General features: G+C 43.2%; 1 protein-coding gene across 3 annotated transcripts in view; it reads right to left on the reverse strand.

Moving 5' to 3' along the window:
• Positions 1-20,418, reverse strand: part of CSMD3 (CUB and Sushi multiple domains 3) — a 654,503-nt gene that overhangs the window by 353,740 nt on the left and 280,345 nt on the right. For all 3 annotated transcript variants that reach the window (XM_074145167.1, XM_074145166.1, XM_074145165.1), the window contains 2 exons: positions 19,132-19,256; positions 3,580-3,701 (listed from right to left, as the gene is read on the reverse strand). In XM_074145167.1, the coding sequence (XP_074001268.1) occupies positions 3,580-3,701; positions 19,132-19,256 (247 nt within the window). The remainder of the gene's footprint in view (positions 1-3,579; positions 3,702-19,131; positions 19,257-20,418) is intronic.

Below are 20,418 nucleotides of genomic sequence, written 5' to 3' on the forward strand. Positions count from 1 at the left end.
GTCTTCCCTCCGTCGCGACAAATGGCGCCCGAAACAGGGACCCTACAGAGGGCTGAACCTGCGAGCCACGGTCAACGGAGTCTCAGTGCTGGTCCTGTAAGCAGCGCAGGAGGCGAAAGGGATTAAAGGAAAAGGTCCCTGCGCCCAAGAGCGAAAGGGATTAAAGGAAAAGGTCCCCGCGCCCTGGAGCACCTATAGAGAGTGTCCTGCCGGCTACGCGCCGCCGAAGTCTGGAAGGCTGCAACAGCGCGCTGACGAAGGTATGAATAGACAAGCGGCGTATGATTTGCTCAAATGCTTTTTAGAAAAGCGGAGCATTTAGGGTATAGATAACGAAGGTATGAACAGACAAGCGGCGTACGATTTGCTCAAATGCTTTTTAGAAAAGCGGAGCGTTCAGGGTATAGATTGTAAAAGGGAGTTGCCTGGGTTATCAGCGTATGGAGTAGCGAGAGGTTGCTTTGATAATCCAGATACGGTTTTTGAACACGAGGAATGGCGTAAATATGAGGATAAATTGTTTGACGAAGTTATATGCGATAATAAATCAGCCAAAAAGTTGATAAAGCCATGGCGGGCAGTCGCTAACGCCCCGTTGCAAACCGAGCTGGAAAAAAAAAGAAAAAAAAAAAAAAAGGAATCCCTTCATATATGGGTATTAAGCAAGGAAGAGAGGAACCATTTGGTCTATTTATAGATCAAGTAGCAGACGCCATACAGGCGGCCGGGGTGCCCGATTATCTCAGAGGCACTATACTAAAGCAGCGTGCCATACAAAATAGTAATCCGGCCACACGCAACATCTTAGCTACATTGCCAGGGACATGGACTATCGAGGAAGGACTAGAAAGGATGGCTCAGGTACCGGTAGGGCCACAGGCAATGTTAGTTGAGGCAGTAAAGGAACTAAGGAATAGTTTAAAGGAACACGCGCAGGCTACGCAGAGTCGAGTTCTTGCAGCCCTTGCTCCTTTGCAAGCCTCCGTTCATCGATTAAATGCTACTGGATCACCTCGCCCACGATGCTACCGTTGCGGCGCTGCTGGACACATCAGACGGAACTGCAACGCCGGCTCAGTATGGTGCAGAAACTGCCGGTCGGACAACCACAATGAGACTGCATGTCGCGCTTCTAAACCGGGAAACGGACGATTCAGCGGGAAAAGCCGCCCCGCGCCGACACAAAAAGCGGCTGCATATCCGGCAGCACTCAATCCCTTCAGCTCAGACCAGCCACAAGCGGAAGCCTCGGCTTGGACCTGGCAACAGCAGTAGATTGTACCCTGTTGGACTCAAAGCCTGTCCGGATTGCTACTAGCACTCAAGGACCAATCTGTATCAATGGACAAGCTGTCGGAGCACTACTTATAGGCCGTTCATCAGCCACCATGCTGGGACTTAATGTGTTGGTGGGACTGATTGATAAGGATTACCACGGTGAGATCCAGATCATGGCCCACACGTTATTTCCACCGCTCTTCATCGCTAAAGGCACCAAGGTGGCGCAATTAATTCCCTTACCACATCTTGCGGGAGCCCTTCCACCGCTGCAAGAGCAGCCACGAGGGCAAGGAGCCTTTGGATCTACAGGACAAATGGCCTTACTAACTGTCGGCTTGCACCAAAGGCCACAACGCCCGGTTGCTGTGCAATACGCCAACCTAACTATATCACTTGTTGCTCTTCTAGACACTGGCGCTGACATTTCCATAATCAGCACGCATAAGTGGCCGGCTCAATGGCCGACCTATGCGAGCAATGCCACGGTTGCAGGAGTAGGAGGATTGACCCTTGCTCGCAAATCACCCCTTTTACGATGGACCATAGGGGACAAGGTACCATCTGGGTTCCCAGCCGTTGGGTAAGGCCTGCCATCGACCACCCTGAAGTCACCGCTGAAGGTGACCCGACTAATCACCGTAAACCAACGGACTGAGACCGCTGCGCCTGAGTGTGAACCACGAGGTCGCAAAGACAGAAATTAATTGTACAATCTGTGGGGTCTGTAACCCCTAGGTATTATGTGCATGCTATTTGCTTAGAAGTTGAAACAGAGAAAATGGTTAATTTAGGTATAGAAAGCTTTATAGTAGTTGCCTTAGTTGTAAGCATAAGAGCCATCCCATATAGCGAGATGTTTGACCCACGAGAAAATGTGTGGATAACTTTAGCTCGATCACTCAACACGACCAGCTTTTGTGCAAGCCTAGCAACACCCCGCTCCCCATTTACTACGTGCCTTATAGGGGTGCTCTTGGAGACTGGTTGGGTCTGTCCGGATGGCTGAGAAACCTTTTACAGACAGGATTGCTAGTCTTAATCATTGTACTAATAGCATTGCTTTGTGTGAGTTGTGTGTTGTCTTGTATGAAAACCCTTGTGTTACGGATGTTTAACCAAGCCTATGTCATTCAAAATAAAAACGGGGGAATTGTGGGAGAATGGCTAGCTGAGAAGGGTCACGTAGACATGATCCAGCTGGCCGAGCAAAAGCTTGAGAAACATCGGATTCAGCCCCCGTAACTACTGGGCTGGTAAAGACACCTCGTCCTTGACTATAATTGTTGTAAGATAACAGAGAGGTTGCAGCTGCTCAGGCATGGGAAAAGAGGATGAAAGTAACTGTAAAGAAGGAACCAAGGGTGGAGTTGATCTTTCTAAGAACTAACCAATCATGAGCTTAACTTTTGTAATATGTATGAGCTAATTATGTTAGAACATAAAAGGCCACTGTGTGAATCAATAAACGAAGCTTGCTGATCACTCATATTGAGTGGCCCTGTCTTCCCTCCGTCGCGACAATATAAGACAGAAAGTAAGAGGTAGAATACACCCCTATAGCAGAAAACACAGATGTTGATAGTCCTTTATAAAACATTCCTGAGCTGTACAGCTAATTTTTTCTTTTATTACATCTAAACAAGTCCATTACACTCATTTCAGATAAAATGATACACCTGGAAATAGAATATAGCCATTACTGCCAGGTGCCTAGCTCTTGAATTTAAAGGCAACTGGTGTCATAACTTAACTTTACTGCTCTACTTTGACTCATCTGGCATTATCAGAACTCCTAGTACTTTTGGTTTCAAGTGCAGGTATAAAATGTATGGGATTTTAATACACTGGTATGACACAACTTTAGTCTAGTCCTTCATGAAGGGAAAGTGAATTACTGAACTTCAGTGATTCTTCACGTAGTCTAAGGCCAAACATGATATGAACAGTTTTATACACAAAACAGCTCTAATGTTTATAACATAATATTAGTGGACCCACGACATCGCTTCATACCATTGGCTAGTTGCTTCTGAGACTCCATTAAGAGAATCACATAAAAATACAATGGCATCTACTTGGCATATGAAAACCAAAAAAAAAATCTTAGGGGAAACAACAGGTCTTAACACCTGTCCATACTCATCTAATATCAGCCATTGCTTAGAAATGTCTGCAATGCACCAAATAGAGCAGCTGTACTGTAGACATAAATCATATTAGTGAAAATGTCATGGTCTACAAACATTTTTGCATTTGTTTTTTTTTTTCTCTAAAGCAAAGCCAGAATTTTAAACTTACCTTATTAGTATTGATAGCAGTGATGACCCACACACATTGAGCATTGCTGTCATACTGGAATGGAAAATTGGGTGACGTGAAAGTGCCACCAGGTCCCTGAAGATTGGATCCACAAGTCTTGACTGCAAAAAGAAAGTTCACCTTTTAATTTACATACAAAATACATGTAGCAGATTAATAAACTGAGCTCTAACTTACATTAATTAAGATTAATTAAGATGTGAAGGATCAAAATAACATTGACCAAAAATAGAACTAGATCATACAAGATAATAGAATATTCATGTTTAATTATTTTGATAAAGTAAAATAGACTCTCTTGTGTACAAACTTATAATCTTAAAAAAACACATAATGTATTTGGAGTAAAAAGAGTAACTACAGTAGGAGAAACTATTCATTTTTAATATAATACTTCAACAAGTAGCTTATAACATTACCTTTACTAATGTCTTGAAAGACAAGAACACAAGGATCACTTTTATCACTGTGTATTTTTTTGTGCATATGTGTTGGTGTATGGCATGTCAACACTTTTTCTGCTGTAACCCCTGTACAACCCATTGAACCAACAGCTGAAGCACTGAAATCTTTAAAGGAAACTTGTAAAACGTAGACTTACATAAATTGGTATTATCTATTTTTAAACACTACAAAGGGCATTCACTTACAGATCAAAGTCCATATGGTCTTTTACAGTAGGATATAAAATATATTCTTCAAGTGATGGTACAATACCAGAATGATTCAGTCTTTGCATTTACGACATCACTTATATGTTTCACCTCTATGAGGTGTTACTTAAATCTATGTTTGTCTAACATTACACTGAGATATGGCAATTGTGTTAATGTGTAGGAAGCAGCAGATACAGATTTTTTACAGATAGTTTTCCCTAGTCTTGTTTAAGTTAGTCAGTCACAATGTACAAACCATAAACTAACAGTAATGAGTTTTGGTGACCATTGCTTTAAGTAAATTCAAAATACTGAGGTTTCAAGGAGTCTTATCAAATTTTTCCTATTAGTGGCATTACGTTTATTCACAATTACTTATCATTCTAGTTGAAAAGGGAATATTTTTAGTATTACACCTCATTAGACACTGAATTATATTTAAGTTACTTGAATGTAACCCTTTCTTCAAAGTTCTTTTGCAATATAACATAATAGTTTAACTTAACAGAAATGTGAGATGCATAACATGAAGAATATTCAAGGACAATAGTCGTGTCTATGTTTAAATGCCTGAAGATAACAATTTTGGATTAATTTTATATAAAACTATCTTCTTTTGCTCAAAGAGTTCAATTTCTCTGCCAATAGAAACAATAGTACGCTTAGCTTGCTAATGGTGTTTCAGTTATGTTAGTTCTGCATCAATAAGACTTTCACCACATAGTATACACTGCAGTTTCAATTATCAACATGACTCTAAACAAACTTAAATTCATAAATTATCAGGAATCAATCATAGAATCGGTTGGAAAAGACCCCTGGGATCGAGTCCAACCATCTACCCTACACTACAAAGTTTTTCCCTACACCATATCCCCCAACATCACATCTAAACGACTCTTAAATTCATCCAAGGATGGTGACTCAACCACCTCCCTGGGCAGCCTGTTCCAGTGTCTGATCACTCTTACTGTGAAGAATTTCTTCCTAATGTCTAGTCTAAACCTACCCTGTTGCAACTTGAAGCCATTCCCTCTTGTTCTATCGCTATTTGCTTGTGAGAAGAGACCAGCACCAACCTCTCTACAATGTCCTTTCAAGTAGTTAGAGTGCTGAGGTCATCCCTCAGTCTCCTCTTCCTCGAACTAAACAGTCCCAGCTCCCTCAATTGTTCTTCATACAACTTATTCTCCAGGCCCTTCACCAGCTTCGTTGCCCTCCTCTGTACCTGCTCCAGCACCTCGATATCTCTCTTGTATTGAGGTGCCCAAAACTGGACACAATACTCGAGGTGTGGCCTCACCAGGGCTGAGTACAGGGGCACAATCACCTCCCTACTTCTGCTGGTCACACTAATTCTAATACAAGCCAGGATGCCGTTGGCTTTCTTGGCCACCTGGGCACACTGCTGGCTCATATTCGGCCACTTGTCAATTAGAACACCCAAGTCCTTTTCCTCCAGGCAGCTTTCCAGCCACACTTCCCCAAGCCTGTACTGATGCATGGGGTTGTTGTGGCCCAAGTGCAGGACCTGGCACTTGGTCTTATTGAAATTCATACTATTAATGTTGGCCCATCGATCCAACCTATCTAGGTCTCTCTGTAGAGCGTCCCTGTCCACGTGCAGATCATCAATGAAGATGTTAAACAGAAATGGCCCCAACACTGAGCCCTGGGGAACACCACTTGTGACCAGCCGCCAGCTGGATTTAACTCCATTGAGCACCACTCTTTGGGACCATCCAGACAGCCAGTGCTTGATCCAGCAGATCATATGCTCACCCAGGCCATGTGCAGCTAGTTTTTCCACTAGAATTCTATGGGGAATAGCGTTGAATGCTTTTTGAAAGTCCAGGTAGATAATATCCACAGCCTTTCCTTCATCCAGTAATCAGGTCATCTTGTCATAGAAGGAGATCAGGTTTTTCTGGCAGGACCTGCCTTTCATAAACCCATGCTGACTAAGCCTGATCCCCTGGTTGCCCATTATATGGTTTACGATGGCACTCAAGATGACCTGCTCCATGACCTTCCCTGGTATTGAGGTCAGGCTGACAGGTCTATAGTTTCCTGGATCCTCCTTTTTGCCTTTCTTGTAGATGGGTGTTACGTTTGCCACCCTCCAGTCCATTGGGACCTCCCCAGTTAGCCATGACTTCATATAAATAATGGAAAGCAGTTTGGCAAGCATGTCTGCCAACTCTTTCAGCACTCTTGGGTGTAGCTCATCTGGTTCCATACACTTGTGTGCATCCAAACGGCGTAGCAGGTCACTGATCTCTTCCTCTTTAATTGTGATGCCCTTATTCTGCTTCCCCTCCCTGTCTCCTAGCTCATGAGGCTGGGTGTCCAGGGAACAGCTAGTTCCACTGCTAAAGACTGAGGCAAAGTAGGCGTTGAGCACCTCAGCCTTTTCCTCATCCTTGGTGACTATGTTTCCCTCTACATACGATAAAGGAGGGAGATTTTCCCTAATCCTCCTTTTGTTGTTAATGAATTCATAGAAACATTTTTTATTATCCTTAACAGCTGCAGCTAGGTTGAGCTCTAGCTGCGCTTTGGCTCTCCTAATTTTCTCCCTGCATAGCATCACTACCTCTTTATAGTTTTCGTGAGAGATCTGTCCCCACTTCCAAAGGTTGTAGACTCTCCTTTTGTTTCTGAGATCCAGCAAAAGGTCCCTATTTAGCCAGGCTGCTCTCCTTCCTCGCCTACTTTTTTTCGGCACACAGGGACAGCCTGCTCCTGTGACTTTAAGACTTCTTTCTTGAAGTATGTCCATCCTTCCTGGACTCCTATATCCTTCAGGGCAGCCTCCCAAGGGATTTTGTCTAGCAGTCTTCTGAATAGTTTGCCCCCTGGAAGTCTAAGGTGGCAGTTTTAGTAACCCCTCTCCTTGTTTCTCCAAGGATTGAGAACTCAATCATCTCATGATCACTGTGCCCTAGACAGCCTCCAACCTTGACTTCCCCCACAAGACCTTCTCTGTTCACAAGGAGCAGGTCCAGGAGGGCACTTCCCCTGGTCAGCCCACTTACCAGCTGCGTGAGGAAGTTATCCTCCACACACTCTAGGAACCTCCGGGACTGTACCCTCTCTGCCGTGTTATATTTTCAGTAGGTATCTGGGAAGTTGAAGTCCCCCACGAGAAGCAAGAGCGAGTGGTTACGAGAGCTCTGCCAGTTGCTGACAGAATATTTCATCGATTTCTACATCCTGGTTTGGGGGTCTGTAATAAACTCCCACCACGATATCCGCCTTGTTGACTTTCCCCTTGATTCTAACTCATAAACACTCTACACTGTCATTCCCATTATTAAGTTCTAGGCATTCAAACCTGCCTCTAACATAGAGGGCCACCCCGCCACCTCTCCTTCCTTGTCTATCCCTTCTGAAGAGTTGGTAGCCATCGATTGCAGTGCTCCAGTTGTGTAAGTCTTCCCACCACATTTCTGTGATGGCAACTATATCATAGTTTTCCTGCTGTACAATGGCCTCCAGCTCCTCCTGGTTTTTTGCCCATACTGCGTGCATTTGTGTAAATGCACTTTAGCTGGGCTAATTTTCCTGCCACTTTTATGGGGGGCCAAGCCCCAACACCCCCCTGACCATGCCCAGACCCTTCTGTGGTTACCAACCTATCACTATCCCTGATGTCATCACCACATGGGTTACCATCCCCCACCTCTACTGAGACAACAGGCCACAAGACCTAGCTAGCGCTTTTACCCACCAGCACTGGTAATCTGCTCCCAGGCTCCTCTTTAGTAATCCTGGTTTCATCCCCATCCCCCTTCAAACCTAGCTTAAAGCCCTTTCAATGAGCCCTGCTAATTCTTGCCCCAGTATTCTTCTTCCCCTTTGGGTAAGGCTTGCCCCACCTGTTGCCAGCAGGCCTGGTGTCCTCTAGATCATCCCATGATCAAAGAAAACAAAGTCCTGCCGGTTACACCAGCCTTGGAGCCAGGAGTTAATCTGCTAGCTCTTCCTGTTTATCCTCTCATCAATTCCTGCAAGTGGTGGGATAGAGGAGAACACAACTTGTGCTCCCGATCCCTTAACCAGCTGTCCAAGGGCCCTAAAGTCTCCCTTCAGTGCCCTTGGACTACTGGTAGCTACCTCATTGCTGCCTACTTGAAATACTAGTAACGGAGAATAATCCGAGGGCCAGACCAGGGTAGGGAGATTTTCCTGTATATCCTTAATCCTGGCCCCAGGGAAGCAGCTGACTTCTCTGTTGGATGGATCCGGTCTGCAAATGGCACCTTCTATTCCCTGCAGAACGGAGTCACCCACCACAACTATCTCCCTTTTTTTTTTTTTGTTGAGGAAGCCCTAAGGCATGGGGGTGGGTGGCTGGCTCTGGGCAGCTCACTGCATGGGTCTTCATTTCCATCCTCATATGCCTGCCCCTCGATTTCCAAAGCCCCATACCTATTTTGTGAGTGCAACTGGGAAGATGAGGGGGGCCAGGAGGGGTTTTGCTTGCCCCTCCGAGGAGGGACCTGCCTCCATTCTCCATTGTCCCTTAAGTCCCTCTCTTCTGCTTGGGGACAGGTGGAAAGGAGATCATCCACTCCCTGTAGAGCCGCTGCCCGATGCCTATGCCTCAGGGTACGGCTCCACTAATCTATTTCACTGTCTCTGATGCTTCTAAGTCTTTCTATCTCTTCCTTCAGTTCCACCACCTGCCTGAGCAGGTAGTTTATTTGATCACTGTGCCCACAGGCGGTGTCTCTGGCTCCCTCGGGAACAAGTGCCAGGCTCAGGCATTCGCTGCAGCCGGAGACCTGCACAGACACGTGTTTTTGCGGGAGCTCGGTCTGAGTTCCCACATCCCTCCTTGTGGTGCATTTTGCAGGTGTCGGGGCCATCTTCTTGCCTGGTGCCAGGAAGGGACCGACCACCGTTGGCCGCTTCCCTCACACTCTGCGCGCTGATATTCCTGCCCTTGCGCTCGCGCGCCCCCGGCACGTGCTCTGCCCCTGCTGCGGCTGTAGTCATTTTTAAATTTGCCGCGGCTCGCCCGGCCCGCCCCCAGCCACGTCAGCCTCTCGGAGATTCCCAACTCATTTCGGGTCTCTCCGCTCTCCCTCGGCTTCTCCGTCTCCGGGAAGCCCCCTCTCCGTCTCGATCTATTTCAAACGTAAAGCCGCAGCACTCACTGCTGTCGCTCTCCGCATGGTCTAAGGGAAGCTCGCGCTACGGTGGCTTTTAAATTTGCCGCGGCTCGCCCGGCCCGCCCCTTGCTACGTCAGCATCTCTGCTCCCTCGCGAGATTCCCGACTCGTTTCGGGTCTCTCCGCTCTCCCTCGGCTTCTCCGAGGTACCGGCTTTTGTCATTTAAGACTTAAGCGTACACTTTATTCCTCATTCCTTGTTTAGGAAAAATACAACTCTTCTGAACTTCTTTATTGCCCTACAGCTTATTAATTTTGGTTTTGTTTCTGAAGGAGAACGTAAGATTGCATATCCTAATTTCATTTCCTGTAAGTTATATCTATGACTTTAATGTGCAAGTGGAAGAAATGGTAAAGAAAAAAAGAAAAAAAAAAAAGAAAGATAAATGCTTAAAGGAGGACAACATTTTACTCGTGAAGAGGCCAAAATTGTCTGAGCAACTTGTTATGGCCAATAATATCAAAATCAATTGTGTTGAAAACTTTAATTTGTAGCCATTGCCAACAGACAGAAAATAACCAGTACAATCAATACTGTCTTGGCACTTGGTCAGGCTTGGAGGGAAACCATAATGCCTTGTGGTGGAAAAAAAAAAATCTCTTATTTTTTCTTTACTGAGGATCTTTACTGAGGATGGAAGATGTTATATCAGATTTTTCCCTATGTTAACCACCTTCTGGGTATGGTAAGGGCATCAGATAATATCAGAGAATTTATCAGGCTTTCAGTTCCTTTGTAAATACTCTGCCTGATAACCAGTCTTATAGTACTGTAATCAAAACAATATATGGGACAGTAATGGATTTTCTTCTCCTTTAGCAGATGCCAAAATGTTGTCTTTCAGCCTCTCTTCATCCTTTGTCATAAAGGACAGTCAAGGGTGGTTATCCTCCCCGTCTATTCTGACCTAGTGAGGCCACATTTGGAGTACTGTGTCCAGTTCTGGGCTCACCATTTAAAGAAAGACAAGGAGTATGACAAAGAGCCATGGTAATCGTTAGTCCTCACTCCACTTGGGAGCTGCATTTGACAGCCTAGACACGTGGGCCTTGCCTGAGCTATTCTGCAGAGTGCCAACGCATGCAGTCTGAGAAACAAGCAAGACCAGGACCCCGTGTTTAGTCAAAGAGTTATGATCTCATTGGAATAATAGAAATGCAGTGTGACAGCTCACGTGACTGGAGTACAGCAATGGATTGTTACAAGCTATTCAGGAAATGCAGAAAAGGTAGAAGAGGAATGGTTGGCCTCTATGTAAAACAGAGGGTTGATTGCAGGAAGTTTATCAACAGCAAGAGGACAGTTCTGTAGAGAGCCTTTGTTTCAAAATTGGTGAGATCTCTATCAGAGAAGATCTCATGGTAGGTGCCTGCTACAGACCACCTGATCAGGACTGAGCCTTCCCCCGATAACTCACAGAAGCCTTGGGTCTGCAGGTCCTGGTTCTCCTAGGGAACTTCAACTACACTGACACTTGCTAGGAAAGCAACACTGTGATGCAAAAGCAATCTATGAGATTTATGTAGTGAACTTTGGACAACTTCCTAACACACTTGCAGAATGTGGCAACCGGGAGTGCTGCCCTTTTGGACCTACTGTTCAAAAATAAAGATTTTTTTGGAGTCATGACCCTCAGTGTTGGCCTTTGCTGCAGTGACCATAGCATCATAGAGCTTAAGATCCTAAATGGCATAAGAAAGACAAATAGCAAAATAAAGACTGGAGTTCAGAAGTCCAGTCCAATTGGACCAACCCGGTTGCCTCTTGTGATGAAAAAACATCCTCAGAGCATGAGAAGAGAGCTATAGACACATTTTACCTTGAATTTAGGAAGACGTCTGACAATGTCTTTCAACACTTTTCACAAACTCATAAAGCATGCTTAGAACAGACAGACCACAAGATGTTTGGAAAAGTAACTATACTGCAGAGTTCAGAGGATGGTGGTTAAGGCTGAGTCAAACTGTCAGACAGTTATGAGTGGAGTTCCTAATGGGTGAGTAATGGGTCTGATAGTATTCAATATCTTTAAAACTTCTGATTTGGTTTTTAAAACTTTAGGCTTGAATGATGGGAATGAATGCACACTCATCAACTTCGCATATGGAGGAGAAGTAGTCACACCAGAAAAAAGAACCACTATAGGGAGAAACCTTAGTGGGCTGTAAGACTGGGCCAACAAGAATTAAATGAGTTTTAGCAAGGATAAATGTAAAATCCTACACATGGGATAAAATAAGCCCCAGAAGCAGTGCAGATGAGGGCTGACTGTCTGGGACGAAGTTCTGCTGAAAGGTACCTGGGCGCCTTGGTGGACAGGAAGCTGAACAAAACCCAGCAATGATGTGCCTTGGCAGAAAGGCTGACAAACTGTCCTGGGCTATATCAGTAAGAACAGAGCCCGCAGATGAACAGTTGTGGTTATTCAGCCCTACTTGGTATTCATTAGGCCACGTATTGAATACTGTCTATTTGTGGTTCCTCCAGGCTAAAAGAGACATTGAGAAATTTGAAAAGGTCCGGTGGAAGAACAGCAAGAAGATTGGAGAACTTGACAGATGAAGAAAGATTAAAGGAACTGGGTTTGTTCAGCCTAGAGAACAGAACACTCAAGAAGGAATCTAATCACAGTCCTTTGGTATCTAAAAGGTAGTTGTAGAAAACATAGAGATACTCTCTTCAAAGGGATGCATGGAGACAGCGTGAAAGGTAACAGGCACAAGTTTCTTGAGGGGAAATTCCATCTGGGTATGAGCAAAAAATTCTCCCTTGTAAGAACTATTAAACATTGGAATAAGTTGTTGAGAGAAGTGGTAGAATCTCCTTCACTGGAAATAGTGAAGACTTGGTTTGAAATAGCCATGGATTACATAATATAAGGCTCTGTTTGCAACAGGAGATCAGATAACTTCCTAACGTCCTTTCCAACCTAGACTTCTATGATCCTATGATCCATGTCTCTGTGTCAAAAGGAAAGAATAACTGAATGGAGTTTCACAGAAGTTTGTCCTGGGTCAGGTTCATTCAGTGTTTTCATTAACACCTTGGACAGCAGAATGAAGTGCATACTTATTAAATCTACATTTAATGAAGAGCTGGGAAGGACTGTGAATATATTAGCAAACACAATTAGAATTAAAAATGAGAAACTGAAGAAATGATATTAAAATAGGATGCAATTCAGTAGAGATAGGTATAGGACAAAGAACAAAAGCAAGAATGATCTATTCACAAATACAATATAAGGAGCAAGTCATTCAGCAGCGAGTCTTCGGGGGTTACAGTAGCTCAGAAATGTAACCTGAGTAAAAAATATCCTACTGCTATGAAAAGACAATCAAACTGGAAGAAATGCATATAGTTATAGGTAGAAAAATGTGTAAAAATGTGAGAAATAATTCCACTTCTCTACTGAGTACTGGGAAAGCCTGTTCTAAAATACTAAGCTAATTTTTAGAAACTGTATTTTAATAAAGACATGGACCCATTGGGAAAATGATGAAAAAGGCTGGAGACCTATAAATGTGACCGGTGAGGAAGAACTGACTGAATTGCTGTTGGTTAGTTTAAAGAAGTGTAGGTATTCTTAAAGTATACAATAAGCCATTCAAAAGACAAATTAAATAACCTGCTCTTTATATAGAAGCACCTATTGAAATAAGTTGTTTAAGTACAGCAATAAGGATTCGTATTTGAATTAGAAAAATTCTTCTACTTGCAAGGCTAATGAAGGACTGGAGTGCTTGTGCAGTATCTAAGAGCACTTTCCTTGGAAATATGTAAAGTTAGACAAACATCTTCTGGGAACAAGTACAACTGGAGTAAGAAAGTAGCGCTGACCTGTTAGGACAACTTTCAGCCCTATTTATCTATGATGTGTTACCTGTATATATGGGTGTGTTTATACATATCATAGAATCATAGAATCATAGAATGGCTAGAGTTGGAAAGGACCTTAAAGATCATCTAGTTCCAACCCCCCTGCCATGGGCAGGGACACCTCTCACTAGAGCAGGTTGCTTAAAGCCCCATCCAGCCTGGCCTTGAACACTTCCAGGGATGGGGCATCCACAACTTCCCTGGGCAACCTGTTCCAGTGCCTCACCACCCTCACTGTAAAGAATTTCTTCCTTATATCTAATCTAAATCTCTTCTCTTCCAATTTAAAACCATTGCCCCTTGTCCTGTCACCACTCTTCCTGACAAAGAGTCCCTCTTCAGCTCTTCTGTAGGCTCCCTTCAGGTATTGATAGGCTGTTATAAGGTCTCCCCGGAGCCTTCTCTTCTCCAGGCTGAACAACCCCAGCTCTCTCAGTCTGTCTTCATAGGAGAGGTGCTCCATCCCTCTGATCATCCTCGTGGCCCTCCGCTGGACCCGTTCCAACAGGTCCATGTCCTTTCTGTGTTGAGGACTCCAAAGCTGGACACAGTACTCCAGGAGGGGTCTCACGAGCGCAGAGTAGAGGGGCAGAATCACCTCGCGAGACCTGCTGGCCACACTTCTCCTGATGCAGCCCAGGACACGGTTGGCTCTCTGGGCTGCCAGTGCACACTGCCTGCTCATGTTGAGCTTCTCATCCATAAGCACTCCCAAGTCCTTCTCCTCGGGGCTGCTCTCCAGCCATTCTCCACCCAACTTGTATTTGTGCCTGGGGTTGCCACGTCCCAGGTGCAGGACCCTGCACTTGGCTTGGTTGAACTTCATGCAATTTGCACGAGCCCACCTCTCCAGCCTGTCTAGGTCCCTCTGGATGGCATCCCTTCCCTCCAGCGTGTCAACTGCGCCACCGAGCTTGGTGTCATCAGCAAACTTGCTGAGGGTGCACTCTATCCCACTGTCCATGTCACCGACAAAGATGTTAAACAGTACTGGTCCCAGTACCGACCCCTGCGGAACACCACTCGTTACTGGCCGCCACCTGGACATTGAGCCATTGATTGTAACCCTTTGGATGCGGCCATCCAGCCAGTTCCCTATCCACCGAGTGGTCCATCCATCGAATCCATGAGTTTCCAATTTTGAGACCAGGATGTCGTGCGGGACAGTGTCAAATGCTTTGCATAAGTCCAGGTAAATGACGTCAGTCGCTCTGCCCTTGTCTACCAAGTCTGTGGCAGTATTGTAAAAGGCCACCAAATTTGTCAGGCACGATTTGCCCTTGGTGAAGCCATGTTGGCTGTTTCCAATCACTTCTTTATTCTCCATGTGCCTTAGCAAGGATTTCAGGAGGATCTGCTCCATGATCTTGCCAGGCACAGAGGTGAGACTGACCGGCCTGTAGTTTCCCGGGTCTTCTTTGTTTCCTTTTTTGAATATTGGAGTTATGTTCCCTTTTTTCCAGTCAGTGGGAACTTCACCAGACTGCCACGATTTCTGATGGAGAGGGGCTTAGCAACTTCGTCCGCCAGTTCTCTCAGGACCCGTGGATGGATTTCATCAGGTCCCATGGACTTATGCACCTTCAGGTTCTTTAAGAGGTCTCGAACCTCATCTTCTTGTACTGTGGGTGCTTCTTCATTCCCAGAGCCCCTGTTCTTGCCCTCCGTGACTTGGGCAGTGTGGTTAGGGCCCTTGCCAGTGAAGACTGAGGCAAAGAAGTCATTCAGTAGCTCAGCCTTATCCACATCCTGGGTGACCAGGTCTCCCGTTTCCTTCCGGAGGGGACCCACAGCTTCCCTCGTCTTATTTTTATCCCTGATATATCTATAGAAGTTCTTCTTGTTATTTTTCACATCCCTGGCTAGATTTAGTTCTGCCTGGGCTTTCGCTTGCCTGATCAGGTTTCTGGTGACTCGGACAGCTTCTCTGTATTCTTCCCAGTCTACCTTTCCCTGCTTCCACCCTCTATAGGCCTCCTTTTTGGTCCTGAGTTTGTCCAGCAGTTCCTTGTTCATCCACGCCGGCCTACTGGCTATTTTGCCCGATTTCTTCTTTTTTGGGATGCACCTCTCCTGAGCTTGGAGGAGGCAATCCTTAAATACCACCCAGCTTTTTTGGGCCCCTCTCCCTTCCAGTTCTTTTTCCCACGCTACCTTACCAATCAGATCTCTCAGGAGATCAAAGTCTGCTCTTTTGAAGTCCAGGGTAGCCAGCTTGCTGCGCACCCTCCTTGCTGCCTTATGAATCTTGAATTCTATCATCTCATGGTCACTGCAGCCGAGGCTACCCTTGAACTTGACATTCCCGACCAGCCCCTCCTTGTTGGTGAGGACAAGGTCCAGCACTGCTCCTTTCCTCGTTGGTTCCTCTATTATTTGCAGAAGAAAGTTGTCGTCGACACATTCTAAGAACTTCCTGGATTTCCTGTGCTCTGCTGTGTTGTCCTTCCAACAGATGTCGGGGTGGTTGAAGTCCCCCATGAGGACCAGAGCGTGTGAGCGCGATGCTGCCCCTATCTGTTTGTAGAGGGCCACATCCTCGCTGTCACTTTGATCTGGTGGCCTGTAGCAGACTCCTACTGTAACATCACCTGCCCCCGTGCTCCCTTTAATCCTGACCCATAAGCTCTCTGTCTTGTCTTCACCCATCCCCAGGTGAAGCTCCATACATTCCAGCTGGTCCTTGACATAGAGGGCAACACCCCCTCCCCTTCTGCCCAGCCTGTCCTTCCTGAAGAGCTTGTAACCTTCCATTCGAACACTCCAGTCGTAAGAGCCATCCCACCACGTCTCGGTGATGCCAATAATGTCGTAGCCCTGGAGGCGTGCGCACATCTCTAACTCCTCTTGTTTGTTCCCCATGCTGCGTGCATTTGTGTAAAGGCACTTCAGCTGGGTGCCTAAAGGGGCCGACTTATTAGCTGAGATGGCAGGTTGAAGGCTCTCTTTGAGTTTTTTTCTGCTCAACCTACGCTTAACCCCCTCCCCCTTCGATCCTAGTTTAAAGCCCTTTCAACAAGCCCCGCCAACTCACTTGCCAGTATCTTTCTCCCCTTCTGAGACAGGTGTACTCCATCTGTTGCTATCCGACTCGGTGCCATATAAAATTCCCTGAGTTCAGAATACCCAAAATTTCGGTGATGGCACCGATATATGCATATATTGTTACTCGGCATCACATTTAAGAGGTTCAGGTACATGTTTGAATTTCAGAGAGTAGTGAGGCAAAGGTGGATTTTTTAAAACTGTACTATATGTGAGTAAAAGTATTTACAAAGGCAATATCTAAAATTCATACTATACATTCTGCTTGCATATCCAGGTTAATCAAACATCTATGTTTACAGTCTAAGTTTATAATCTATGAAATGAAAGATACTGAGTCCATGAATTTATTGTTGTTTTAAAAATCACTTTAGTCAGTGAAATGAACTGAACAAAATAGCAATATGAAGCAAAAAAACCTGTGTTCTAAATTTGTCAGAATCCAATTCAAATACATAATGTCATTTTACCTTTTCCTACTAATAATCCAAATTACTTTGTAGCCTGCTTCTTAATTGGATGATCGTGATTTAAACCATAAATCGTGTCTCTCCTTTAGTTTTCTCAGATACAAAGAATTATTTGAAAAACACTTTTTTTTTCCCTACAGATTAGACGAGCTTTTCCAAAATACTGTACTTGTTGCAGAACTTGTTGCTGAGTTGCCAGCAGACTTATAAAAGGCAGCATTCATAAATGTTTCACAGGGTCTGAGAAACAAGCAAGCAGAAAACAGGAGCGGCAGGCATGAAAATAAAAAGGCTAATCGACCAACTGTGAATAGATCTATCTGTTTCATTTCCTGAAACGTAAATGAGAGGAAGAGATTTATCAACTGGCAAATAGTTTCATAAAGTAGATAATTGTCTCTGGTTAAGCAAGTTGGCTTTGTAATAATGGCATTGCCCTGTAGGGGAATACTGAATCCCATGGAAGACAAATAAGTAGGGTGTCCATTCTGAAGTGTTTAAACTTTCACTCTTGAATGAAGTCACAGAGACATCAATGTAAGCAGTCATGTCATAACAGTCACATATATTAAGCATTTCTTGGGATATGAAATAAGTAACAACTGCAGAAATTTTTATTTTTCAAATAACAGACTTTAATTGTAACTCAGTGTGAAATAAATGCCTGGGCAAAGATTATCATGTCACCATTTGAACCTTTTTTTTTTTCTTTCTCAGGAAGGATGGGAAGACATGGTTTGTTCTGCTGTCCTGTAAGAATGGTACGCTAGAAGATTTGCATGAGGCCAATTAAATTGGAATGAATTAAAAAAACTCCAGTAGAATTTTAGGCTTGCATGATGCATTGATCTTGAAAAAGTCCAGCTAAAAACCCAAGTGTCTGAGAGGATGAATCCACTTTAAAATTTCAATAAAATTCAGAAACTGACCAGTTAATTTTCAGCTGCTTCTTTTGTTACTTTATCTGCTTGCTTTCAAATTAAAGCCATACTTTCCTAATAGCTCCAAATTCTTTTCAATATAACTGGTCTGTAAATCACAATGGGGCAAACGCCTTGATTTTCTGCCATATTTCTTCACAACATTCATCTATCTGAGCAACTGCTATTTTGCTAGGGTGATCAGATACATAAATTATATTAAAAATTTAAAAAAAAATAAAAAGAAAGGATAAGTGTTGATAAACTACAAGGCAATCCAACTGCAATTAATTCTATTGAGGATATCTAATATCACTTTACAATTTCCTCATAGTCTTCTAGAAGTCAAAAGGTTCAGAAATCAGCCAAACCTACAGAGCAGCATTTTCCTGGAAACTAGTCTGAAGGTCTAAGAGATGTTGATAACTTAAAATATTTGCTTATATTTTGGAAGTGATGTATCAGTTTACCTTCTGAAAGTCCTATTATATTTCTTCTGTAGAAATGCTTCAGACTTATTCCAGATTCACTTTCATTAATATGATCTTATGTCAATTCCAGCTGGTATTATATGATAACTCCTAAAGAGAGTTAATCTTTCATTTTTGGCAAGCGGTTATACTCAGCCACTCATATGCCTTATGAGAATGAGTCCTGAGGATTTATGATGTCAAATCAAATGCATCTAACAGAATTGGAAAGTTTCTGTTTAGCACTCTGCCTAATTGCAGTCTATTAATGTAACTAATTGTTGGTAAAACTGTACTCTTCAATATTAGGCTTTGCTGCTATGCCAATTTGTATGTGTACGTACACACTAATATTTTCATTATATATACTGATATATATATTACATATATATACACTAATACTTTCATTCCTTGATTCAGGTATTCATTATACTTCTTTCCATAGTATTTGGACATCAAATGTATTCAGCAGAATGACTTTGTGCTTCTTTTGCATTTTTCTGTATTTTTTTCCCTTTAGCCATTTGGTGAGGGTCAAAACCAGGTATAGACTTACTTCTCCAGTCCTTATCAATCCTAAATTCAAGTCTTTCTCACTGGCTTAGCAAGTATGTAATGAAGATGCTTCATGAACTACTGGTTGTATATTGAATCACTGCAATTTTGAAATCCATCTTGGTGAGTCTTAATATTTAGCATGTGATAGATTTTCCTCAGCTCATTATGAAGCGAACTTTATAATGTAAGTTCCCAAGTAAACTAAAGCACAGTTAAATACAGACAAAGTTTGTATCCCACTAGGATTAAAACTTCAGGCACTTACAAAATATTAATTTAATTGGATTGGCTATCAAACAACAGATAGATGTGAAATGAACAAATCACCATAAGAGTAAGAATTCCTCTTTACCTTTACACACAGGTCTATGATCACTCCATGCAGCAAAAACTTCAGCTATCCTCTGACAGGTGATACTTTTTGAACCTTGTAGCACATAATCTTCATCACAGGAGAACTGTACTGTTGCACCCAAGCTAAAATCAAACAATAACATAAAAAGAAGTGTTTTTTTACAAATAGATATCAGTCAATTTTTCCATTCTTTCAGTATGAAGGTCCTGAAAAACAATACGAACATGTTATATGGTAAATATGATTTTTTGTTCTTAATAATAAAAGGCTTCAGACTATGCACTGGCCTGACAGTACACAGCATTCAGCCCTCCTGGGGCTCACTTTGGCCAGAGCTGGTTTAGTTCTTTTAACAGTCATCTGCAGGTCAAGTGACTATTTGCTGACCTAACTTCTGACTTCCATATAGTAAAGGTTTGACAAGCCTGGGCACTGTATAACAGACAGTAGCTATTTATGTTAATTGAAGCTAGGAAACAATGAGAAAGAGTTAGAAGGAAATCACCTAGAAGAATAACCAAAAGTTCAATCACAAGACTGAGGGAGAAATCCCCACTATAAACATTGTGTTCCTCCCAGTGAAGACCTCAGGATACAGATGACTTGCTGTAAATGTCCCCCATCCCTGATTCTTCCTGAGGAGGTCTGCTCCTTTTGACTTTAGAATCAGAGGGACATTGAAAGGGGGAGCACAATACCAGAGAAAAGGATTAAATGCTAATAAGGTTTATTGTATTAAAAAAAGATATATTATTAATAACTTTCCTGTATTAATTTGGACTAGGAATGCATTATTATAAATAGACATTATATTCCGATTAGTAGGTTAAGATTTTAATTAGGTTAGCAGTAAAGTCTTAACTTTGTATAGGTGGTGTGTTTTCTCTTGCCAGTAATAGGATTCTGAATGTAACAACTACTAGACAGTGAAAGTTACAAGGTAAATATGAACATTTGCTCCTTTAACTGGCATATGTTTCTCAAATTAATGGAAGGAAATAAAAGAATTCTAAAAAAATCTTTCTAGGTTTTAGCTGGGATTATTTATGAACTGATAGTGTTGGCTTCAAAAGATTTTGGACTTTTCCATATGGAGCTGACATTTGGTGTTGCAAACTCGGCACAGAACAAAATAGGAAATAAGCCCAGAAGAACTTGTTTTATTTTGTTTATTTTGTTCTGGTTTTCTGAGTTGGTGGTTTGTTGGGTTTTTTTTCAGTTTGAAAAAGTTAAAAAGCTCAATACTCAAATGTGTATTATTGAGATAATTCCTCTTCTCCTTTA

This window comes from Numenius arquata, chromosome 3 (assembly GCF_964106895.1).
Source record: "Numenius arquata chromosome 3, bNumArq3.hap1.1, whole genome shotgun sequence".
Lineage (NCBI taxonomy): Eukaryota > Metazoa > Chordata > Aves > Charadriiformes > Scolopacidae > Numenius > Numenius arquata.